The sequence below is a fragment of the Clupea harengus genome, chromosome 14 (assembly GCF_900700415.2).
Source record: "Clupea harengus chromosome 14, Ch_v2.0.2, whole genome shotgun sequence".
Lineage (NCBI taxonomy): Eukaryota > Metazoa > Chordata > Actinopteri > Clupeiformes > Clupeidae > Clupea > Clupea harengus.
Window position 1 is genome coordinate 20,754,973 of NC_045165.1, and position 26,009 is coordinate 20,780,981.

At 41.5% G+C, this 26,009-nt stretch overlaps 3 protein-coding genes across 6 annotated transcripts; all 3 read left to right on the forward strand.

The window, feature by feature from the left end:
• Window positions 1-5,610: 5,610 nt before the first annotated feature.
• Window positions 5,611-10,652, forward strand: gpr132a (G protein-coupled receptor 132a). The gene is made up of 2 exons (XM_031580906.2): window positions 5,611-5,800; window positions 8,559-10,652. The coding sequence occupies exon 2, from the start codon at window positions 8,564-8,566 to the stop codon at window positions 9,635-9,637; it is 1,074 nt and encodes a 357-aa protein (XP_031436766.1). The 5' UTR covers window positions 5,611-5,800; window positions 8,559-8,563; the 3' UTR covers window positions 9,638-10,652.
• Window positions 10,653-12,551: 1,899 nt separating this feature from the next.
• LOC105897212 (cell division cycle-associated protein 4-like) lies at window positions 12,552-20,468 on the forward strand. 4 transcript variants are annotated; one of them, XM_031580381.2, is made up of 5 exons: window positions 12,552-12,689; window positions 13,765-13,814; window positions 15,457-15,591; window positions 15,855-16,164; window positions 18,031-20,468. In XM_031580381.2, the coding sequence occupies exons 3-5, from the start codon at window positions 15,536-15,538 to the stop codon at window positions 18,823-18,825; spliced, it is 1,161 nt and encodes a 386-aa protein (XP_031436241.1). In that variant the 5' UTR covers window positions 12,552-12,689; window positions 13,765-13,814; window positions 15,457-15,535; the 3' UTR covers window positions 18,826-20,468. The 4 variants fall into 4 exon arrangements, with proteins under 4 accessions (XP_031436241.1, XP_012679575.2, XP_031436242.1 ...); XM_012824121.3 differs by lacking the exon at window positions 13,765-13,814; XM_031580382.2 differs by lacking the exons at window positions 13,765-13,814; window positions 15,457-15,591 and having other exon boundaries at window positions 12,554-12,689.
• A 93-nt stretch (window positions 20,469-20,561) lies between these two features.
• LOC105895452 (SERTA domain-containing protein 2-like) lies at window positions 20,562-25,869 on the forward strand. The gene is made up of 2 exons (XM_012822090.3): window positions 20,562-21,270; window positions 22,754-25,869. The coding sequence occupies exon 2, from the start codon at window positions 22,758-22,760 to the stop codon at window positions 23,604-23,606; it is 849 nt and encodes a 282-aa protein (XP_012677544.1). The 5' UTR covers window positions 20,562-21,270; window positions 22,754-22,757; the 3' UTR covers window positions 23,607-25,869.
• Window positions 25,870-26,009: the final 140 nt, after the last annotated feature.

Genomic DNA, 26,009 nt, shown 5'->3' on the forward strand with positions numbered 1-26,009 from the left:
ACGTAGGGGTTTTATGTCAAAAGATGACTTGGAAAAACGAATTCATGCCTTTATCTCCAGTAGGGTTGATTACTGCAATGGGCTGTTCACAGGCCTTCCCAAAAAAAACCTTAAACAGCTTCAAATGATACAAAATGCAGCAGCCAGAATTCTTACAAAAACAAAAAGAACTGACCACATAACCCCTATACTGAAATACCTGCACTGGCTCCCAGTAAGTTACAGGATTGACTTTAAAGCACTGCTGCTTGTTTTCAAGTCACTTAATGGGATAGGGCCAAAGTATCTATCTGACATGTTTCAGCAGTACGTACCACTCAGATCTCTCAGATCGCAGCATACATTTCTATTAGTAAAACCCACTGTCCAAACTAAACAGGGTGAAGCAGCACTCAGCCACTATGCGGTTCACCTCTGGAACCAACTTCCAGAAGACATTAAAAACGCTCCAACTACTTTCAGTTTTAAATCTAGACTAAAGACCAAACTTTTCTCAGATGCCTTCTGCCAACTGGCCATGAACAGTTCCTTTGAAGTATTATTGCTTACTGTAGTAGACTAGTGATTGTTATTATTCTTTTTATGCTTTTATTTCCTATATTTTACTATTTTTATGCCTTAATGTTCTCATGCTTTTATTTTCGATAATTTACTGTTTTTATGATCATGCACTGAACTTTTGCTTTTTTTTTTTTTATGTGAAGCACATTGTTGTGCATGTATGTGAAGCACATTGAATTACCACGGTGTATGAATTGTGCTATATAAATAAAATTGCCTTGCCTTGCCTTGCCTTGCCCCTAACAAAACACACACACACACACACACAGGTGTTTCTCAAAGTCAAGAAACAATCTTTGATGGCTGCATCTCAAGGATGCTACATCATCGAATCCTGCCGTAGGACTGTTCCAATGTCTAGGATCCTTCGAATTCTACCAAGGAACGAGTCCTTCATTCAGAGAATTTTCAAGGATGCAGTATCCTCTGCGTTCTTAAGGCACCCACAATCCTTTGCACACCTACCAGAGCCTTTCTTTAAGTACTGTGGAATTTGTAGGCGGGGCCTTTCCAATGACACACACCTGCACCCCTGCTAGACTGTTCCATTGTTTGTTCTCCGAAGGAGAGAAAGGAGTCTTGAAGGACCCAGAAGGACCCAGAAGGACTTGGAAGGACCCATCCTACCAAGAAAGCATACTTGACTTTGAGAAACCCAATATCTACTTACCTCTCATCCGGATATCAGTATTTACCAGTGTTTAGGGGTTTTCTGTGGCCTTCTCTCTAACAGGAAGGAAGTCTACAGGAAAAGCCAGGCTGTTACAATTGTTACCGTTGTTCCCCAGATGTTTTATCTCCGTTTATGTTAACTTCCTCTTCTTGTGCCATCTGTGTATCAACCTCATAATCATCTTACTTCTCTATTTCAGTGACTCTGAAAGGACCGTCTGTTAAAGTAATAACGGCGGTCATATAGTGTTTGCCAAACATTTTTTTTTCTTCAGTTATTTTTTTCCCACCGATTTTTGGTCGACAATATCATATACAGTGCCCTCCAGAATTATTGGCACCCTTAGTGAATATGAGCAAAACAGGCTATGCAAAAATGTCTATGCTGTTTATCCTCTTCGTCTTTCACTCAAAATATTTACAAAAATCTTACCTTTTCATTGAAGTCAAAATTTTGAATATGAATATGAATATGAGGTGACACAGGCCAAATTCCCTGAGTGTTTTATCACTATGGGAAAGACCCAAGAACACAGTGACGATGTGCAACGAAAAGTTGTTGAGCTGCACAAATCAGGGAATGGATATAAGAAAATCTCTAAACTGTTGAAAATACCCATTTCTGCTATCATGGCAATAATTAAGAAGTTTAAAGCAACAGAAGAGGTTAAGAATCAGCTTGGAAGAGGACGTGTGTGTAAATTGACCCCACACACCGTGAGGAGGATGGTTCGACTGGCAAAAGAATCTCCAAGGATCACAGCTGGAGAATTGCAGAAGTTAGTTAAGTCTTGGGGTCAGAAAGTCTCCAAAACTACCATCAGACGCCACCTACATCACCACAAGTTGTTTGGGAGGGTTGCCAGATAAAAGCCTCTACTACTGTCAATCAACAACAAACTAAAGCGCCTACAGTTTGCCACATATTATTGGGACTTTCAATGGGACCGGGTTATATGGTCAGATGAGATCAAAATAGAGCTTTTTGGCAACAAACGGTGGATTTGGCGTAAACAGAAACAGCAATACAGAAAAGCACCTAGTACCCACTGTGAAGTATGGTGGCTGATCTTTGATGTTGTGGGGCTGTTTTTGTTCCAAAGGCCCTGGACATCTTGTTAGGATACATGGTATCATGGACTCAACAAATACCATCAAATACCAGAAGATATTAAATAAATTAAATAAAAAAATGAAACAGCCTCTGCCAGGAAGCTTAAAATGAGCTGTGGTTGGACCTTCCAGCAGGACAATGATCCGGAGCACACCTCAAAATCTACACAAAAATGGTTCACCGACCGCAAAAAAAGATTTTGACATAGCCATCACAGTCCCCCGACCTAAACCCCATTGGAAATCTGTGGGATGAGCTGAAAAGGAGAGTCCACAAGCGTAGACCTCGGAATCTGAAGGATCTGGAGAGATACTGTATGGAGGAATGGTCTCAGATCCCTTGCCATGTGTTCACCAACCTCAACACGCATTATAGGAGAAGACTCAGAGCTGTTATCTTGGAAAATGGAGGCTGCACAAAATATTAAATCAAGGGGTGCCAATAATTGTGGCACACATATTTTTGAGAAAAATATTTGTTTCATGACAAGAATTTAATGTTTCTTTCAATTATGTTACTTCAATTAAAGGTTAGATTTTTTGTGAATATTTTGAATGAAAGATCATGAAGAAAAACAATAAAGACCTTTTTTCGCATCTCGTTTTGCTCCTTTTTACTAAAGGCTGCCAATAATTCTGGAGGGCACTGTAATTAGACTGTTGTGCCAAAAATGACTAAATGCTTATGGCAGGGTGGCCTCTAGTAGGCACATTACCCCAGCTCATTACAATTCATTTGTGGAGTAGTGCCACATAGTGAATAATGTTCAGTGCAAAAATCTACTGCTTCATTAGCCAATATCTTGTGATGTGAAGGTTCAAATTTCACACAATTTTGGCCACTGGGGGGTGTTGCAATTGACAAATTTGGTGTGCTACATTTGGCTTGGCTTCATTTGCTCACATCTCCTAAAGTTCCATTTGGCTTGCTAAACAAATTGGTTACTTATGGCTAATCAAAATTCAGCTGCTAACACATGCTTGTGTGAATGGCCAATCTTAATGGAATTTTGTATGCTCATTAATAGTGACATACAGGATATATTTACCCAAACAAATCATCCACAAACTGTCACTACAAGTTACACCATGTTTTCCTCTGTTCCTCTGACAATGGTCTCTCTTACAGACATTTACAAAATCATTCAATCTTTTGCTACTTGGGACATTGTGCTTGGAGCCCGATTATTGCTGCTAGTGGCTATTTTTTTAATTTATAATCATATATATCCCTGTCCTGCGCATGCACAGGCAGTCATATAGTGCTTCACATCCTTATAGTATAGTTCCTTACATTTTTGGAAACCTGAGGATCTTTCCTATTTAGTTATTTTTCAGTAAATAACCATGATTTATTGCTTCAAAAGATTGATAGGGTCTGAAATATATCATGACTCAAAATTTGGGAAAGGTAAGTAACTGTCCATTACTTCAAAACTAACTAATAACTGTGTCTTCACAGAACCATTACATCTTACAGCCCCATTCTGGGAGAATTGGTATTTTTTGCTGCTGAGCTCCCTCCAAAGTTGTGGAGTTTAGTTCACTTTTACACAACTGTCGTAAATACAAATTGTGCTTCGAGATCCCATAATGGACAGTGTACACGTGTATGTGTTGACAAGCTGAAGGATAAGGAACCTGCAAAGACAACGGCAGAAGCCAAAGAAGCATGTAGACTGACTGGGTACAGTAATATCACAAGATTATACACAAATATAACTCTGCATAGTTTTATTTATTGTGACGGAGATTAACGTTAACATAACCAAAGAATAACAACAAATGAAAAAAAATCTGAAATACTGCTCACGGTTTCAGCCCATATACATTGTTTGGCAAGCGTTTGAGTATGTGTATCTAATAAACTCTAAAAAACGATTGCATGCTTAATATACCTTGGACTGTGTCATTTATTATAAGCTAGCTGAGGTTAGGTTTTCAAGGTTGCAAACTTCCAAGGCTGAGACTGACGAAGACTGATCAAACTTTTTGACGTGAGATGAATTCATTCAGATGCTAGCCTGCGAGACAGGACAGGTCGATGACTTTTGGCATCTAGAAAAACTATAAATCTCGTAGGTTACAGCAAATGTTGAGCTCTTTCATAAATAACATTGGCAGGGATGTTTATGATGAAAACTAGGGAGTCCACAACTTTCGTAAGACAGCCAAACATCAAGTCATCAAGTCACAAGATATAGCAAGACATTCGCTATATTACAAGTCACTGTACCACCAAAATGATTTTGAAGCTGTTATTTTAGGGTAAAATTCTTGCATAATGTTACTTTAAGATCTATGTTGTAATGGTTTGGCCAATACAGCAGCCACTTTTGGCGTCTTTTGACAGTTAGCAGTCCATATTGGTGTCAGCCTCCTCACATTGTTTTTTACCATATTAGTGTAAACGCACCCTCTTCTGTTTACCCAACGTATGGTATGTTTGTTTTACTTAACCCTATAATGCCTGTTGTTGCTACATGAGTTTTGAGATGTCTACATCATCATGATCAATACTCTCCTGAAAAACTTCTGATACTAATATTTAAATATAAAAATGCACTGTACTGAAGTATCTTATAATTAACTAATATTTTTACTTTATTTTATCGTAAAATCTTGTTGAAAATGTATGTATCAAATATGATACAGCAGGTTGGCCAATGTTTAAGGAAAATATGTATGAAAATGTGATAGCAAATATTTAAGGTAATTCATTTCTAAATCCCTCCATTGTCTTTGTATTGCAATTCATAATGCTGACAGAAAGATCATATGTCAGCAACTCTCTGATGACACAAAACTTGGTCAGGCACCTGAGATGGTGCAAAAATGTGGCATTATTTGACCATTGTGTAGCGATGTAATAAGCAAAACGTTTGTTTTTGTTGTTGTTTTACCTAAGACAAGGTGAAATAAAAAGGTTGAAAAAGGTTCTTGTTTGAAAAAAGGGACCAAACCAAGGTCCAAAATGTTTCAAAAACAACATCTGTTTTTGTCTCTAAAATTAAATATTTTATGATCAATGAATTACCATAAAGGCCTAATGTATCAAATATGATAGGCTACAAAAAAAACATCATATATGTAAATGACTACGTTTTGGGTTTTGTCAAAAGGTCCAATAAACACTTCAACTTAAAAAGTTAGAATTTTCTGGCTAACATTGGATGTATCAGTCTTTCCCGGGTTAAAATTACACGAGTAGAAATAAAGGCCTATATTGTTCTGTCTTAATTCTTGCTCATTCTCTCACTTTATGCTCCACTATCATGTGTTTGAGAGCAACTTCCTGCCGTCGGTTGTCAGCCGATGCCTGGACAACTGAAATGTGGTACAGTAGTTAGAAGAGATGTCATGACACAGACGTCACCTTACCACAGCGTGCTCTAGACTGAACACAGATCATGCATTGACACCCAAACGGCGGTTCCGCGCCTTCTCTGCAGCGGTAAGAAAAATATTTATTTAAGAAATGTAGGCTACTGCTACTTTCTAAAGTAAGCAGATTTGTAATCCTGGACCATTAGGATAACGTTTTGAAATGATCACAAGTCGTGATTGACTTTACATGATGGATTGAGGATTCACGTGGTCTGAAAAGTGAAGTGATTGAGGGGTTCTCTGTAGCCTAATTTGCAAACAATATGATCGACTATAAGATCTTCTCGGCCTATTAGGCTATATGCTGTGTCAATGTTGAGCGATGTTAATACGAAATTCTCTAAAGCAGTTTGGGGCTATGTTTTTTTAGGCAAGCCTACGTTATGCATCAAATCTACACATTCAATGTTTTAAATATTCCGAGTGTGTAATTTGTATAGGCCTATGCCCTGTATTGTTTTTATAAAATTCAAATATGAATAGCTAATTTAAATCATGTAAAACTTGGATTACGATGTTGTCGTTTGAAGGTAGGCAAATGGACCCGACACTAACATCCTAAAGAAGTTTTGTTGTTGCGTAAAAGTTGCTGCGTTTTTTCTTTCCATTTTTCTCACGCACTATGGTTACTTTATTGTTTGGTTCAATTTTGTTCGCGTATGTGATTCCAGTGATCTCTCCATCCAGCCTTGCGTTTTAACACCCCCCTCATTAGTAGGCGGCACTGTATATTTAGCCGCGAAGGCTTTGAACTTGACCGTGCACACCACGACAAGCCTTTCGGGCAACGTTTAAAACAGTGACCGACCTTAATACGATGTGACGGCTCAAGCCGTAATAAATGACAAATAAAGGAGGTCGTGTCGCTTCCATCAGCATCTCACATCCGGAGCTCTTAAGGGAAATACTACAGAATAGGCCAAACTGGTTAGGTTATTATTTTGGAATCTTTGTCTGATATGCAACACTTCATGTGCATGCATTTCAGGTTGGCTTTAGTGAGAGGTTGCATGCAGAGACTATGTATTTCTCGAATCTAAATATGGATTACCTAAAACATGACTTGGCTTAACTTAGACTTGTCTGATGCAGAAAATAGAAAATGAAATACCAGTATCCTGTTGTAAAAGAAATGCAGAACTTGCAGAACATGCAGTAACTTTAAAATTGTCTACAGTGATCACACGTCAAATATATCTTACTTCTAATGAAGCACTTTTTACAAGTTACATAGTATAACCAAGGCCATAGGCAGGATTCTTAAAATACGGAAGTAAACGGTGCATGTGTGTGTGAGAGAGAGCGAGATAATTTAGAAGGTATTTAAAGGAAATGGGATAAATGATAAATAAATGAATACATTTGCAGGGTCAGCTGCAGAGCATGTACCTGCTTTGGAAGGCCCTTCCCCTGTTCTCTCCCTCTCCTCTGGGCTCTTTCTCTTTAGGGTAAACTGCCTGTTTCTCTCTCCTCTGTCTCCCCTGTTGTTATTTTTAAATGTTAACAAACATCTAAATAACTGATCTATTTACCAACATGTATTTGATTCAGTTAGTATGTTTGTACAACAGCCAATTTTAATTTTTGACAGTTTTAACAGTTTTGAACCAATCATATTCTGTATGTCAAGTGCAATTCATAATATCTGTAAGTTACCAAGTTAACACTCACATAATAATGCATGTATATTTTAGGCAATATACATAAGTTACATTTTTATCTTTAAGCAACTTCCAAAAACCATAGGCTCTTGATTTGTGGATGAGACACAGTGACTAGAAATGAGAGTAAAAGGCAAGCTGCAAGGTGTCACAGCTGTGGTTACCTGTCCTACAAACAGCCGGTTTCAGTGTTAGTGTTCATCACCATCATCAGCACTTAATTTGCCGTTTCCTGCATTAGCTCTGTTTCAGACCTACAATGTGATCATTCTGAAATGATGACTAGGAAATAGCAGATATCTTTTCACAGTTTCTCAAGATTTGCATTGTTTCCGAGGGTCTAGCATTTATTGACATAGAACTACAAACAACACATTGTAATGTCTCATATGAAAGGCTATATCAGTGAGATATAGTGTAAGTTTCATAAGTACAGTATCAGATTATCATATTAATCTAAATTAACTGAATTCTGAAAGTCACTTCATAAAACGAAAAGTTGTGGGAAAATGAAATGTCTGAAGGCAAAACTTAAAATCTAATTAGGCCTGAACTTTTTGGTTCAGAGAGAATGATAAACGCATAGAGGTGTTGCTAAGCTACACATAACACTTAAATGTGCCAAATAAACAGTTTTTAACTCAGGATCGCAGGAGCGTTTATTTAACATTCTAACCACTGAATGTGTAGCTACTTTTAATTTTCAGTTTACTATGAGTTGGTATTATTTGATATTAGCCGATATTAGTGTTGGGTTTATGTTTATGAAAAAGGTAATCCATCCATTATTGCATCTAAGCATAATATAATTGTCAATGTGGCAATTCCTAATTTTCTAAAATGTAGGTTAGTATCTGCTCATCTTGGCAGTAGGCCTACCTGTATTTAACCCCTTTTCCTACTCACATTCTCGCCTTCTCTTTGTCAGGCAGAAACATGGCGTCGGATGACTCCATTTATAGGGGACAATAGGTTGTGGGTATTGGAGTTCTTGTGAGCTGTGAGAACCCATGGGTGCGTTCATAAATTAATTTAGTCTAGTCTTGAGGCAGAGCGTTAGATTTTATCTAGGAACGAACCCCTTTCCAGTTCCCCCTTTACTGGTATTTCTCATGAACTATCACTCATCATCGCTAACCTGTCTCTCCTCTGCTCTTTTTCCAGTGACCATGCCTGTGCCTTTCGTGACCCAGGTATTGAACACGAGCACAAACTATCCTCCTGCTAACCTGACCAGCAAATGCAGCATGCCATATGATGAGGACCGTGTGCCCCTCATGATTCTTTATAGCATGGTGTTTGTGGTGGGTGTTCCTGCCAATTTCGCAACGTTCTTGTTGACCATGCAGCAGGTGCGGCGTGCAAACGTACTGGGTATCTACCTGTTCAGCCTGTCTGTCTGCGACCTCATGTACCTGTGCACCCTTCCTCTGTGGGCATTATACATTTATAGAGGCCACTCCTGGGTCTGGGGCTCCACAGCCTGCAAGTGGACGGGATACATCTTCTTCAACAACATGTACATAAGCGTCTTCTTGTTATGTTGTGTGTCCGTGGATCGGTATGTGGCGGTCGTATACTCCCTGGAGTCTCGAGGGATTCGACGGCCGAAACAGGCCTGGATGATTACCATGGTGATAGTCGTCATCGTGGCATTGGGTCACCTGCCAGTTTTCACCATGGAAGAGGGGGACGCCGACAGTGAGACGCAACAGCGATGTTTTGAGCCGGGACAGACAACAGCAATGGTGACGGGGTTTAACTACGCCCGCGTCCTCATCGGGTTCCTCATACCTTTTTTCATCTTGGTCTTCACCAACCGCACCATCCTATCCAGCATCCAGGCCAGCAATAGCATTAAGCCAAAGCAGAAGGCCAAAGTGCGCCGGCTCGCACTGGCTGTGGTGGTATTCTTTCTGGTGTGTTTTGCACCGTACCACGTCATCCTTTTGACCCGGGCTATCAGCTTCCATACGGTGTCAGACAAGTGTCACTTCGACAGGGGCATCTACACACCCTACAGTATTTTTTTGGGCTTTTCCACCATCAACAGCGCCATGAACCCAATCCTGTATGTGTTGTCCAGTGATAATATCAGGAAGGAGGTGCGGAGGGGCCTGTCAAGCGTCCGAAGCTGGAGAAGCTCTCAGAGGCCTCAGGTCTCAGAGAGCAGTGGCCAGCTGAGGGAAATGAGTGCAGTTTCGAGGCACGTGTCCGCAATACAGATTAATAACTGCTTGTAGACATGGATACACATGCACAGGTGAACATGATCATACCTGAGCAGGTGAATACTATCATATATGTACCTGCAACTCTGGACCCTCTGAGGATGTGTTTATTAACGGTTCAAGGAAACTGTTAACTGTTGAGGAGATGCCACAAAACAAATGTATTTGATGCATTGGAAATCTTTCTCCATCAAGTCGCTGAAGGTCATACTGCACATTAGGCTGCACATTTGACTTCTAACTCTTTTAACAGAACTACACAGCATAATGTTATGTTAATATATTGTATCTTGTTAATCTCATATTTCTAAATAACTGTTTGTAATAATATTCTTTACATTGTATCAGTAAAAAGGAAGGTCTGGCCATTGTTAGATGTGAGTGTTCTTCTTTCCCCATGCATTTCATAATCATCTCTCCATCTGCCACTTCTTTTTTACTCTCTCTCTCTCAAACACATACACAAATTCAAAACATAATAAGACAGCTGTGTGAGAAATAAACCCAGTCAGGAAAGGTCTGTGGGCAGAAAGTGCACGTAGTCACACGCAGAGACACAGACACAGGAAGCTTACACCACCATTTTGAGAATGTGCATTACCAAGGTGTGACTGTGTAAGAACATGTGAAAGACCTATGTGTGAAACCGAAAACGTATCTCTCTCAGGACATTTGGAGTCATGACGGGGTTAATGTCAGAAATGCTGAGGTGGGCCACAGACTGTGGTGTTTGTAACCGCCCACATAAATCACGTCTATCCCAAAAAATGAATCAAGTAACATACTTTCTGCAAGCATTTATGACATCTGTAAAATACAAAAGTCTCTCTTATAAGCTAAGCACACTGTAACAACACATGTAATAGAATACAGATTAAGGTTTATCTCATGCTTGGACTTGAAGTCAGGAAGACAGGAAGTTGTCATGGCACTTACATGCTTGTATTTCTTTAAAGTGGTGAACAGCAAATAATACAATTTTCAAATTGTTTCAAGTTGTGATATCATGAAGCTGTGAATGTTTAATGGTTTACACATCTTGCTTAATATGTTTGCAGATAACAACTTCAACAAGTGTGTCATCTGAAGACATGTTGAATGTTGAAGTAAGGATGATTATCTAATTATGAAATACATGCTCAACCTGTATTTGCATTTTATTACTGTAATGTGGGACAGATGCCAGAACAGCTTGTTTCCTCTGAACCAGCAATCACCTCTTACAAAGGAGACAGTAACTGAGGTCTCTGCCAAAGCTGATAACCACAAGTATCTCAATAATTTAACTAATTAATTTGGTTGCTCTTTTATTAAAGTTCACTATTCTGTCTCTTGAGTTTTGTTACACAGAATACGCTGAAATGAAATGGTTAAATTGACAGTTTGTTGTCAACAAGCTGCATGCTGTCTGTCACAGTCTGTAAAATATTGTTCTGAGCAGCCACCTTATCTAGGTCATCACTATCACGCTAAAAATCCACAATGTCTTTGAGACATACAATTTATTTGTTATAGAAATGTAACAGTAAGGTAATGTAACATTGTAAGCCTCAATCAGTTATTTTGATAGAAAACATTACCAACTGATGTTTTAAATGCCTGACCACAAGAGGAAACAGAGCAGACCTGTTTCTTCTTGACAAACAGGATATGACTAATTCCGTCAGAAATGCACATTGTCTTTACCTGTCTCAAAATGTTGCAGTGACCACAATCTTAACAAGAGAAGATAACAGAGAAACTGGGAAATTGGGCACCAAGTAAGATTTATTTAGGCACTTAGTGGTACTATATCCTCCTAAAACACTTCCCTTTCCAAATTACTATCCCAAATACATCTTACCCAGTGTTTTGGGGGTTAAGAGTATTTTAAACCAACAGGGATTGTGGATTTTTCAATAAAATAAAATTTCCTGTTAAGGTCAGTAAGGTTCAATTAGGACAGAATGCACTGGAGTAACCTGAAAGTCATGTCCTACTTTTCCATCAGTAATGTCTCTATCCTGCAGGCCGAGATTCCTTCAGTAGGCTATCTACACCCCTGATCTTTAGTGAAAGCCATCATGATGTAATGACACACAACCTTGATAACATTGCATTACCTAATGACAATGACTCACACTTCTGTGTACTGACTTCTCTTTGATCAGTTTACCTTGAAAGGCTTAATGTACAGGCTGTTCTTCAGAGTGAACTTCAGAAAAAGGGTTGCTATGCATTTATTTTTGTAAGATTTAGGAATAAAACGTTAAATTGTCAGGTAGAAATTAATGGTTGTGCATTCCTAAGTTTTCTTTCGTTCCATCCTTTTCTTTTGTTTTCACTTCTTTTTCTTTTTCTTTTCTAGGCGATTTTACATTTAGAGTGGTTTAACATTGTGCTGTATTCAAGAGAAAATATGACACCACCACCATTATCTAGCAATAAACGCTTGGATTAGGGCTACACATCATCTGCAAAGCATCAGTAGGCTATGCTCATAACAACTTATCTACCTAGAAGTGGAAACTTTGATTGAGAAGGAATCAACTGGGGCAAGTTTGTCCAAATAATCAAGGCTACCCCTCCTACTTTTCACATTCATCTTCACTCTTCTCTTTCAAAGGGCAGCATCTATGCAGTTCAAACTCTTATCTCACATTATTCTTCCTCTTGTCTACCTGTCTAGTTTTTTTTCTTATTCACCTTTTCTCTCTTTTAATCTCTATTTCCCCTCATTTCCTTTCTTAAAAAAATGTCCATATTCTATCTATCTGTCTGTCTATTTCTTCTTTATCTCAAGACTGCAATGCCAGATACAAACCCTAAATAGCAGCATATTACAATGTGTCAGCTTTATATGTGTAGGCTACACAGTGAGCATCAAAAAGACAAACAGGCCGCCACGCAGCGCCCCACCCCCATCGGAGATGCTGCTGTTTTCATTGGCTATTCGCTGAGAAACTAAAACCATCCGTGCAACGTACAGAGGACTTCGATGATCTCACTCCGACCGGCTGGACCCCTTCTCCCTCATTGAAGTTTTTATGTGGAGCAGAATTGGCTAAAAACAAAATACGTCTAAGTAAGTAAACTCATTTATATTATCACACGTAAAAGAATGGAGGAAGTAACAAAGATATCACAGTGGGTTAACACGGAAACAAATAATGGAGGAGATAGGGGGCGCTGACCGTCAGTGATTAAAAGATGGCTATCATTAGCTGGCTAGCTACCTATGTTGGCGAAAGGAAAAGTTAGCCAGCAAGCTAGTTAGCAAGCTAAAAGGAAGTTCCATAATGCTAGGACAGAAGCTAACCGTAACCTATCTGGCCTTGCTTGCTAAGAGCTATGCCGTATGGACGTTCACGAAGAAAACTAAAATAAGGGGTTATGGAACAACTCTCCGTTAATTTCAATGTGACATATAACGTTTTTAAGACCCCGTCTTCAGTGAACGGGTTGAATTTTGACGGTGGCACTGCTTCCTATTCCGATGTTCGATTGCTAACAGCTAAAATTGGCTACCTACCTAGCAAGCTAACTAATGTTAGCGAATTGTCTCAAAATGGCTTCCTTGATTGTGTAGCGAGCTTTTGTGAATGAATGTGTGAGAGCCCATATCTCTCATAACCGTATACACTTACGAATTTTAAGTAATGGGAATTTCATTTCATGACATTAATTGTACTATTCCAGCGATCTAAAATTTCAGCGTATCAAACTAGATGTCATTTGGTTTCTGCTATCTGTCACGTACTGTTAACGTCACCCAACTCCCCCACATCTGAACGGGAAACAGCGAGTTCACCTGTCGTTTAACGCTGGCTAACGTTATCCCAGCCACCATGTACGAGTGGTAAACAAATCAGAATTCCATCTGATTGTTTTAACAAATCGCTACTCCGCATTTAAGTGCATCTCTTTCTACTTTAGTTGGCATATTCAGTATGGTTTTGTTTAAAGCCATTCTAGTAGTGGTCAAACTGAGTCATACCCGGCCATACCATGACCGCTCACATTCCCCATCAGAGATATATTGTACACTGTGTGTAACTAGGCACCCTCCCACCTGATGGCATTCGTTTCTGTCCTTTACCATTAACCTCGGTGGCAATTATTTTTCATATGAATGTCCTCTGCTGTTCATTCTATTTCAGTGAATCCTACCAAGTAGTCCACTCCTATGAAAAGCTTGGAAATTAATGTGGTAAGAAAAAATGAGAAAAGAGATAGAAATTGTCTCACGCAGGCAATGTTATCCTACAAATGATGGTGTATGTTGTTCATACATAATAGTGTGTTAGGACTCTATGTGAGCCTAAAGGCAGTAGCTGTAGTAGCTATAGATTCAGTAGATTGTCAGAAAACTACATGCTGCTTTAATAGTTGGTGATGTTTCAGAAAGAGTAACAGTAATTTGTTCTGCAACAGGTAGTAAGCACATGGCAGATGTATCAAATATGTGTGTGTATGGTTACGGTAGGCTATTTGCTATAAGTAGAGTTCATCTCATGTTACAATGTTGATGCTGTCACAGTAAACATATTCTTTCTTTTTTACCTGTTATTTGATTGATCAATAGGATGTTTAGGATATTTTTGTAGGGTGTAGGCATGCTCATCTGTGATTTTTGTGAGGCTTGTGTATGATTTATGTTGCAGATTGTTGGACTTCAAAATGACCTCCTTCAAAAAGGAGTTTTTAACGTGATTAGGCTATGAGCCCATCCTTAAGCTGTAATAAGCATGACATTAACACTGCACTTAGGCTTGTATCAACACTGATTTTTCTTCTCATAGGTTTATCTTTTAATTGGAAATGTCACACAAGGTGTGTGTCTTTGTGTGTGTGTCAGAGAGATATTGTGATGTAGTGGGAACACTAATAAAAAGCATATCTTCTGTTTTAGATCCCAAATAAATCCCAAATAAGACACCATACTGTGACTCAGTTTTCAATCTATCATCTTTTTTCCTGGATATTGGTGCATGGGCTCCCTTCTTTGCTCTTACAGGTGTACTGTCATCATGGTTGTGAAGTGATGTGTAGATTGCGCAATCTATATTTTCTCCACAATAATACTGTAACTGCTTCATTATCAGGTACCACCTCCGTGAACTTCAGGGAACACACAGAACATGTGCTTGGGAAAGTCACCTTGGTTCTAAAATGTTCTAAAATGTTGTTATGCACTACTCATGTTCTCAGGAAACTTATTGTAGACAGTACGCATTTCCCCAGGTTAATTCCAGCAGTGTTGGTTTATACTTCTGACCCTGTATGTTACTTTGTATCTTTGATGCACAGATACATGAGAAGACATTTCAGTGGATCAGCCCCAAGTCGTGATGTCATTTAACAGCATAAACGCCACAAACTTGGTTTTGAGGGTAGCAGCAAGAATACACAGCGTTACCCATTGTGTAACACTACTGAAGATTGTTGTCCTCACCTAATGCCTTTTACCACATCTGTGTCATATTTGGTATCAGGTTGGCCCACAGTAGTGTAGGTTTTGTTTGCTAAAATGTGATGCCCAGAAATGTATGGAATTGTGTGGATATTATTGCAGTGTAAAGACGAGTGATGTTTCTGTAGGGGAGGGGTGGGGGACATTGTCTAATGTGCCTTTGCTGGTCTCCTTATTTGTTTGTGTGTGTGTGTGTGGTGTGAGTGAGTGAGTGAGTGAGTGTTCATGTATGTGCATTTGTGTCTCATCCTGGTTAGCTACTGGGCAGATGGTGAAGCATGCTGCAGCTGTTGCACTGGTGGGACGGGGCCTGGGTTTGGGTAGGGATGCGGGTTCGGGCGGGTGCGTTAAAGAAACCGTGTGTGGTTGTTCCCTTCAGCAGGGCAGCCCAGAATGGGCGGGGAGAGGGCGGGCCTTAGGCTGCCTGACGCTCGTACTAAAGTACGGGGGCATGGCAGATGGAGCGCGGGAGAGAGAGCCGCCGTGCTCTGGCCTGTGCCTCGCCTCAGGAAAGGTAGAGCACTGCTGCCTCGTAGACGACAAAAACCCAAAACTAACGGCAAGACCCAAAACAAAATACTAGTCACAGTTTCACTTCTACTTTTATGCATACTTCTTTGCATACTTTGAAGTTGTTTAAAACAAATTTGTTGCAGTGTTAAGATGTAAATCATAAATTCGTAGTGCATAGCTCTTTTACTTAATTTTTCAGTAATATGTATTGTGTGATGTGGCCAGTGGACTGACTGAACTCCTGTACTTTTCCCTCCCTACCAGCACACCTCAGGAGCACAGCATGTTTCAGAAAGGCACAAAGCGAAAGTTTGCGGACGCGGGCAGTGAAGAGGAGGAAGAGGAAGAGGCGGCGTTGAGGAGCGCAGGCGTGGGGCCGCTGCCAGGCGAGGACCCGGTGAGCCTGCGCATGCTGTCGTCATACAGCCTGCAGCGGCAGACACTGCTCAACATGTCCCTGGTGAAGTTGCAGCTGTGCCACATGTTGGTGGAGCCCAACCTGTGCCGCTCCGTCCTCATCGCCAACACCGTCCGACACATCCAGGAGGAGATGACCTATGACCTTACCTGGCAGGTGGGAGGCAAGCAAACCTCTATCAGTGCCATGGCATTTACATTTACATTCAGTAATTTGTGAAACATCTTTATCCATAGCAACTTTAAAGTGAGGTAGAACGGAAGAAAATAGCAGATCGAGCAAAAATCCTTGAAAGCAAAGTGTTGAAGTGTGATGATTTAAATGTCAGATAGCAAAGAGAGGGTTTTTTGGTGCTAGAAATATCTAGACTGTTAGTCAATGGCTCCTCTCTAAGGTGCCTTATATGATTTTTGAAATGTACAGCGCTGCTTGCAGTAACTGGTGATGTATGGTAGCTCGATCTGTAGTGAATATTAAATGCAACAATATTACTACTGATAGATTATCTGAAAGCATATCACCAAGTTAAGTTTTGAAAACCACATACAATTAGCAGCTTGATATGCACTTTTTGTTTGCATAAATGTTAAAGTCAGGTCTGCTTGTGCATGTTGTTTTCTAAAAGTGTAATACCGGCTAATTTGTAGGTCACTTCAGAATGCTGAAAAGGGCAAATTAAATATGTTCCAATATCCAGTTCCCCTTGACAGCAAAGTATTGACTTAATGTCTTATTACCAGTGCCAAATGCCTTATTACCAGTGGATAGATGATTTTCAAATTCATATACAAAAATGAAAGTTGTGTATAAGTGTAACACTGTAACGTAGCAATCCTTTGACGACCCCTAGTCAGACGCGATCACCGTTGTTCCAGTGCATAATGTTAGCCGGTCATCTTAAAAGAATGTGTTTCTAACTTTGTTTCCTCTTATTATGTCCTTTTAAAATGATGTAATAGAGTTTCTAAGTGTTTCTACCATCGCAAGTTTTGTTCGCTTTGCCAAGTCTAAATAAAACAATAAGAAATGAGAGTTGTTGCGCTTTCAAAAAACAAAAAGTCTAAAAGAAGTATTTGGTTTGATGACACTAGCAACTCTGGACCGGCTAATCTCTAACTAGCTACTTGTTCATCATGTCTAGCATACATTATGCTTCATAACTGAAATAGAACAGTGGACTTAACTGTGTGTTGCGTGGATAACTTTCAGTGGGCCATATAGAGGCAAGATAATGTATTATTATATGACCATTTAGTAGTAGGATAAACCTCTTGAGATGAACCATCTCGTTTTCAAGGGGGTCCTTAACACAGATGTACAGAAAATACAGCACATAAAACAATTACGCACAAATACACTCACATACACAGACAAAATCTCTCCCAACCCTAGCCACTCTCACAGCCGTTGGCCAAAGTACGTACAGTCAAGGCACACATACAAAGCTATTATCTATTAATCTATTATTATTACATATGTATTATAATAAATGAGCTATTATTATTAATTATCATTAGCTGCGTTTGCTAAGCTACTGGTGAAGTGTGCGTAGTAAACTGGTTACAAAGTTTGCGGAACACTTGTACCAGGGTTATTTTATTGCTAGGCTCATAGACGTCTGTGGCTGTAGTTTCCCAAAATACAACAACACTGAAATATCTCCAGAACGCCGTCACTGCCTTCTGCCATGTGCTCACCAACAAAGCAAATCCATGTTGCCTGCATGCCTGTGTCTGGGAAACTGTTGCTAACTTTGGTTGATGCTGGTCAGTATTTAATGATTCAAATTGTGGTTTCAATCAACCATGGTTTTAATGATAATTCAAATTTGAAACGTTGACACTAGCCGTTAGGAATTTTACTGTGGTTTGCCGTGAAACCGGTAACGGTTTCATCCGTAGTGCGCACAGATTCCATCTATGATTACAAGCGGTTATCTGTCTAAGGCCACATGTTGACCTGCCATTGTGGTGACCCCTGTATAACCTTCCTTCTCCCACACGTGTTCTTACGTTCTTACAGGTAGGGGCAGCAGCTGATGCCCTAAGCCATGCCCACACCCAGGCCGAGTGCCTTGCAACCTCTGACCTCCTCTGTCGCTCCGCCCTCACGGAAGAGGAGCCAGAGCAGCAGCCGGCCACCCCCTTCAATGCAGTCGGCTACAGCGAGGAGGATGAGGACGGGGAGGAAGAGGATGTTGTGGTGGATGAAGACGGGGACGTGCCGCTCTCCTCCGTGGCCTCGCCAGCGCCCTTCCTGCCAGGCAAGCTGGGCATGAGCTTGGGGGTGGGGATGGGCCTGGGGCCGCGCTGGCAGGGGGAGCCGATGTGCGACCCCGAGGAGATGGATGGCGCTGACGAGTTCGGCAAAGGCAGCGGAGATGGCTCTGCCGATGACGAGGATGAGGATGAGGACGTTGCAGAGTACGACAGGACAGAGGCTGAGGAGGAGGATGGCGACAGGCTGGCCAAGACTACAGAGCAGATCTTCAGCCCGCTGTTCGAGACAAACAGACCCACGCCAGTCCCCGAGGCTGCACTGGAGGAGCTGTTTTCGGATGTGGAGGCATCCTATTATGACCTGGACTCCATGCTTACAGGGATGCAGGGGGCTGGTGCTGGTGGGGGCGGTGTTTGTGGTGGGGGCGGAGGCGGATCTGGAGGTAGTGTTCCCAGGACGGGCCCCTACGAGTTGCTGGAGAGCCTGAGCTCCAGCCACACCCAAACCCACAGCCAGCCGCCCCTCAACCCCTCCACTGGCTGCAGGCCGGACCTCAGCGAACTGGACCACATCATGGAGATCATCGTTGGGTCATAGACAAGCACTGCCATCCGATCAAGGCTGGGTAGTTTTATAAGTGAATGAATGCGTGTGTGTGTGTCTGGGTGGGTTGTATGAGTGGGCAAATGAGATGCACCATATTTCTACTTTTCTTTTCCTTTTATACAAACTGAGATTAAGTACGTATGCTCTATTTTTCATATCCTTTTGTACATGTTTCCTGTCTTCTGGTGTATGTTTGTTTTTACTTTTGTTTAGTTTATTTATTGTTTTGTAATTTATTGTTTGTGATCATCGGACAGTGAATTTACACTACACAAATTGAATCTGAAGAAAGTTGTTCATGTGGTGAACAACAAAGATTAATTAATATTAATTAATAATGTTGTTAAAGATTATTATTATTAATAATTAATATTTCTCCTTATTAAGTGACCAGTTGAATACATGTCCCATCCAGCGAGTAGATACGTTTTTGTGTTTGTTTGTTTATTTGTTTGTTTGTGTTTTTGCTTGTCCAACATCAACACGATGCAAAGCCTGTGTACTGTTACGTGTGCCCTGAGAATGACGGACACTGCCTAAATAGCAACGGGCTCCAGACCCACTGCAGCATCAGCCATTATGTGGTTGGTGATCTGTGGTAAAGTCCACTGTCGGTTTTTCAGCAGGAGTCTGGAAGGACGATTACCCTCTGCTTCAAGTATCAAGCAGTGCAATTTGTATTTTATTTAGCGAGTAGTTAGCTCCACAGACTGCTCCGCTTCAGACGGCATACAACAGTCCACCTTCTGCAGAAGGCTTTCAAAAGACTGTGCAATAGTCCTGAGTAAAGGTTTGGAGAGGCCCTACAGTGTTAGAGCAGAGCATGCCCTATAGTCTTCAGAAAACACAAGGAAACTCATTTTGGAGGTCTTGTTGGTTATAGTCCAACTACACTGCCCCAAATTCTGTTCTTTTTTTGCTATCTGATGTCAGATCCCCTGTCCCAAGTCTGGAGGCTTGTGGGTGGTAGTCAGATATCATGTCTTCATTCTATGGAGAAAGGGATGGTCTTATAACTTGGTTGCAATTAACATATAACCTTTGAAAAAAATGGCGAATTTAAAGTATTTAAATTGTTGCCTCTAAAAGCTCCTGCTAGCTTAATGCAGTTGGAAGCCATATTTTATTATTTTTGTATCGTTATTTTTTACAAAAGAATAATATTGATGTGATTCATTTTATCTGTATGTTATGTTGAAGAAGAGGTACAAAAGTTTCAGATAATTTTTAGCTCGGAGCCGTGCATGTGGTTACGCTTCCCTCAGCCTCGTTTTCTCCAGAGATTCTACATTCCATTCATTCTTTCAAGTGCTCCGCTGCGTCTGCCGTATTATTAATTTCGCAGAAATTCAACACTGTGTTTATTAAGCATTACCTCTTTCAGAAAAGTTACTTTAGCAATTATTATGTCCTGTTCTTAAAGATGACTCCAGATAACATGTTCTAATCATCGTTTCTGTGTGCCATCACTAGGAAGGAATTCTGCCACTTGTAGATCATCAGTAACTGTAACATCACACAATGATGTCAGGTCCAAACAACAAAGACAGTATGGATTTTTATATTTCTATGAAGATTGTATATTGTAGCAACTTTGTAAATATTTTTTAAAAATAAAATTTTGCATTGCTATATGTATGCGTGGGTGTCATTTTATTTGCATTTAATTTAATTTCTTCCTTAAGTGGTGTATTGTTAATTCTTAACTCCTTGGAGTCCTTTTTTACGACTATACGTTATTACGAGCTTATTATTCTACTACATTACGAATGGGTTATATGATATACACAATATAATCAAAATGATGGCCCTTAGTATTGTATTATTTATGTTAAATCCCATTTCTCATGCGACATTCTTGTGGCGTCGCGCGGTCTCTGTCACTTGTTGGAGACTTGTTCCTTCAGCCTGTTTGCACATTCGATGCCCCGTGAGTGCTGGAGGGCTGTCCACAGTAGCCTACACCTCCTTCGGTGAGTGAGAGCGGAGCTCGTGTAGGGCGGGACGGGGCAGTTCCAATCCACTAATCCACTGAGCGTGGCAAACCGGAGCTCCGCCCCCGGGAGCTGTTTTCCCGGCCCGCCGTGTATCCGACACCCCTCCCTCTCCCCCCTACCCCCAACATCACCTCGACCCGGGGCTTAACGTGGTACGTCAGCCCTGCCTGCGCTCTGTAACCGACTTGTTTGGCATCTCGGTTGACAGTGGCGAATGACTGCGCTGGGATGATCAGTGGTGCATTACTTGTTTTTTTTATGTTTTGTAAGCTCAGACAATATGTTTCTTGGTTGAGCACAGCTGACAACAACTTGAGGAATCACACTGGCTGCGGGTAGGCAAAAGGAAGAAAAAACACCATAATAAAAAAAAAAACAATCATGCGCATGGACCCGACGCACAACTATTTCAATCAACTGGCTGTTTTGGACACGGAGGGTAAGTAGCCTGGCCGTATACGATTTGCAGAGGCTGATGATATACTTGCTGTACGAGTTTTTAAGGTAATTGTACAGTTTGGATGAGGATTATATTTAGACATCAATGCGTTAGCACGTTCTTTTCCTATGTGGTAGCCTGCGCAGTGGGACAGGGCCCACTGAATAAAATAATTAGTTTGACTGAAATCGAGAGTGTCTTGTGATCAATTAATTAATCGTTCTCTTGACGTGCTCTCAGCTTTTGTTTTTGTTTCTGTCAAGTGCATGAGCGATGTCGACCAACAGCCTCTACTGGCGTCAGGAATGCGACCCTACACTTGCCTGTGACATTCACTAGCCTAATGGAAGTTGCCTCAGACAGAAAAACTCTGGTTTTGAATCAAACCCGCGACTCAACAAGCCTACATTAACATGAGCTCAGTCCTGAATTGCCTACACGGGTTACCTAATTCCTAAACTAAATAAAAAAATTAAAAAACAACTAAAAGCTAGCCTACTACTGACTGAGCCGCTTCAAAACAGCCTGTCCCGAAGCTCTAAAGCAGGTAGTTATCTTAAAGTGTATCGTAGCATTTATTTTCAAAAGCCGTTTTAGTGCGATCACACGGCGATTTGCGTGGGTGAGTTGAAGAAGGGCACAGCAGTAGGTTATACCACAGGAGAGGTTATAGAAGGAGGGTGAAGTCGAAGGAATTTGTGGTCAGTACCAATCAGACCTTATGAGTAAAAGACTGCATTTTTCATCAGTGTCCGGATAGCAAAAAAGACCCTTCAGCAAAAAATAACTTGAATCTAGCCAGCATCAGTGAGCAGAGAGCTCTTCCTCTCGGACGTTCTCTGTCTTCATGTCAGTTTGACCCAGGCGTTTGCCCCTCTCCCACTCTCTTTTTCTCCACTCTCTCTGTCTCTCTCATCTCGTGTAGCAGAGCGGCAGCTGCATCTCAGTCCTAGACAATCTGTACTGTTTTACATAACACTGAATTCCCCCCCCCCCCCCCTTTCGCCCACTCCGCTCGGCACACAGTTCACCCCCCTTCCCCTCCGCCTGCCGCTCGGCCCTCTCTCCACTGTGTTAGCAGACAAACTGATCGCTTGAGTCAGTCAAGTGCGAATGAAAAAGCAGAGAAAGAGGCAGCAAGCGCCCGTCTCCATGTAATAATAACCACTGCAGACAGCGCTGAAGTTAGGTCAGTAGCTATCAGTGCGCCAGCGTCTGGGAATACTTGCTTTAAAAAGCTACGTGGTCACACTGGCTAGACGAATTAAAAAATCTCCTTAAGCACGTTACTTCAAGTCCATCATGAGGGAAAGTCTTCAAGTGGATTATGAACAATGTATGGTTATCCAGCGAACAATTTCTGATGATGTAGAATTGATAGTCTGTATAGATAAGAACTATATTAAAATGGACATATGTATAGTAAAGTAATGTGTATCTGTATAGTAATGTGTCTTTTTTGTCTTGTCTCTGTCTTCCTCAGCTTCATGTTGGGTCGTGGAGTGAAACGGAAGCGGGGCATCCAGGAGGACCAGCTGGTGGGGAGCGTGGACGCTGTGGACCCCAACTCAGCCTCAGGTGTGTCCTACCTGCAGCAAAGGCAACTGGTACTCACGTTGTGTCTTGACAAGCTGCAGGGTTGCCAGATCTTCCAGGGTTGCCAGATCCGCACTGAGCCCAGCCTGCACCGCTCCGTCCTGCTGGTCAACACGCTCCGGCAGATACAGGAAGAGATGAGACAGGAAGGGGAGGAGTCAGTGGCCTTCCCCGCAGTCACTGCTACTGCTCCTCTCCATGCCACCCCCCCACTGCAGAGCCCCAGCCTCACATGTGGGGCCCAACCTGCAGTAGCTTCCAGCGCCCCACAGGACTTGTTTGATTTCAGTGGGTTAGACACAGACAGCAGCTTGCTCACCTGCCCCGGCTGCTCAGAGGAAGAGGAGGAGGACGAGCTGGAAGTCTCACTCGTCTCGTCTTCATTCACTTCGATGCCTCCGTCCCTGCTATCCCTGGATGACCCCCCCTCACCGGACGGCCGCACACGGGGCTTCCACTCCCTCCTGGGCTCGTACGAGTTGGTGAACTCGCCAGGCTACCTATCGGACCTGGCGCTGGACGACATCTTCGAGGACATTGACACGTCCATGTACGACGCATCGGACGTGTCCTCCATCCTAGCGCTGGGGTCCTCGCGGGTGGCTTCGCTCTCCTCCACAGTGGGGGGGGACGATGCAGGGCTCAAAGTGGCCACCAGTTGCCCCTCCGCAGCCCGGCAGCTGTGCTTCTCAGAGGTCAGTGACCTGGACCACATCATGGAAGTCCTGGTAGGGTCCTAACTCCCCCAGGGAAAGTAAATGGGTTGGGAAAGTAAATGGGCGGACTTTGGCGCCCAAGAAGATCATCAACAACATAGAGGGTCTTATATCACATCATGGAGGTCCAGCTTGGTCCTGCTATTTCTCTAAGGGAAACTGAAGGGGTACCACAGGGTAGCCAACATCAAGAGCAAGGAGACCTGGGACACATCTTGGAGGTGGAGGGGTCCTAATTCCCCCAGGTAAACTGTGTCAGTAGGGGGTTGGGGACTGTGGTATCCTAGATAAGCGAATGCTGGAGTGGCAAATGACCCATGACAACAGCATGTTGGAAGTGCATTGGAAGTGCAGCTCTCTGCCTGCAGTGGGGCTGTACTTCATCACTGTCGAAATCTGGTCTGATGTTGTAGAAGTTGTAGCCAGAGCTGAAGTCTTATTCAGTAGTGGCCTAAACTCAAGAGTGTGTTTGAAATGTCGGCATGCCACATTGTGGGTCAGCTGTTGCCACATGCACTTAGCACACTTAATTGCACTGAAATGCAACAAAGTATTCTTTCATGAATTGAATCCTGAGGAATGACGAGGGAGCCACATGTATGATTTGAATTGAACTCAGAGTGGAAATATCCAGCATCTAAAGTCACACCTGACCAATTACTATGTACTGTCGCTGTCTGCAGTTTAGAAGAGCATCCAGTTTGTTGAAGGATTCGTTTTTTTGATGAAAATGTTTGTATTTTTGTATAAGTATTTTTTTTGTACAAGTATATGTTGTAGCCTATGGTAACAAAGGAGTAAGATTTGAAATCAAGTCAAAATAAGTCATTCATTATCACCTACTTGAATGAAAACAAGCACAAGATGAGATGTAGGCTAATGTTTCACTGGTTTGTAAATGTCGTTCAGAAAGAGTTTGTTGTGATTTTATAGAAAAGTTATGAATTGTGTACATTAAAGAGTTTGTTATTATATATGATGACAGACCTATCCTGAAGACCGATATATTCTACCTCTTGACTTTGAGTGTCTGTATTAAATGTATGTGACTATGGTATTCTGGCTATAGGTTTTATTTATTTGTCACAGAGATGCAGAAGGACTGTCAGTTGGCAGCAGTTACTCAGCTGTTTAACTATCAGAAATATTTATGTAGCCTACTTTGTTTACTTTTCCTCTTCTATCAAACCCGTGGACACTTTCTTAAACCCCTCAGCAAAACTTATTGGGTGTCTGGGATCACCATAGCAACCTTTTATTTGCTTCAAAACAGCACTGTGCCTTCATGACGGACCCAGAAAGCAACCGACTGTATAACTGCTATCGAGGGTCTAGAGGGAGAATATGGACAATCTGAACGGTAACAGGACACTGCGAGGTACATTGCGTGAACTTTTGATGCCAATGAGTGAAAATTCCTTCCTTCTTCTGGCCAAGTCGGGCCTAACGTACACTGACACCCTGTCAGCATTCTTACTTACCGTGGATGAGGGAGGGCGGAGGAGAGGAGGAAGGGAGAGGGATATATCTGAACAGAGTAAGAGAAAAAGAGAGGTGTGGGGGAGGGGATGTTTTAGCGGAGTGGTAATGTGACCCCTGTCACATGGGAAGTACTAGATTGTTCAATAGCACACTCTCTCTCTGTTTCTCTCTGCAGAGTCTCATCTGTAGAAGCAAATGCCTCTGCCTTTCTACTTTTATCTTACTGACAGAAATGTTCCTGAATATTTTTACACGGTTTCATAACAAGCTGTATATATATATAGGTCCTGTGAATCATGGGGAGAAGTAGGCCTACACCGACATCTTGACCAGTTTGTATACAACACTTAATTTATTGTATTCTGAACACAAGAAGATTTCTGAATTAGATGTAGGTCTACAGTTGTAGCCTACATGTTAATTGACATTTTATGCTGGCTGTAGTCTGTATGAAATCGTTTAAAAAGCCTTTCATGTGTACATTTGTATTGCCTAGAACAGTTGAGCAGTGAAGGTAAAAGCAACTTTGATTTGTTCTCATTCTCATTTTCTTAACTCTTTTTTCCAAACCACGTCTCAGTACTAAGGATGTTTCCATTTATTGACCTACATAGATGGCAGTCAATGACTGTAGCCACTTCCTCTTTGCATAATGTCATATTTCCTGTTTGCAGGAGCCTTTTCTCTAAGATGAACACATTTTTGCCCCTCTGTCCCACATGGTGTGTAAATAAGTGTTCTTTGTACGATCTATGCAATATACCTGTACCGTTTGTAGTATCAGGTTATTAAAAAGTAACCCGTGTTTGTTGTATTTTCTGTGATTTACACTTGAATCCTTTTAAAGGACAGAAAAATGTAGAGAAGATGTAACACCATACCAAGGAGTGATTCAGACAGGTTTGGTGTGTCATGTGTAGCTTACCAATTGCCAACTCTGACTGG

Coding starts and splice junctions, on each gene's coding strand:
- gpr132a (XM_031580906.2), top strand. CDS start 8,564: ATGCCTGTGCCTTTCGTGACCCAGGTATTGAACACGAGCACAAACTAT.
- LOC105897212 (XM_031580381.2), top strand. CDS start 15,536: ATGGAGCGCGGGAGAGAGAGCCGCCGTGCTCTGGCCTGTGCCTCGCCT. Junction 15,592..15,854: donor TGTGCCTCGCCTCAGGAAAG/GTAGAGCACTGC, acceptor CCTCCCTACCAG/CACACCTCAGGAGCACAGCA. Junction 16,165..18,030: donor CCTATGACCTTACCTGGCAG/GTGGGAGGCAAG, acceptor ACGTTCTTACAG/GTAGGGGCAGCAGCTGATGC.
- LOC105895452 (XM_012822090.3), top strand. CDS start 22,758: ATGTTGGGTCGTGGAGTGAAACGGAAGCGGGGCATCCAGGAGGACCAG.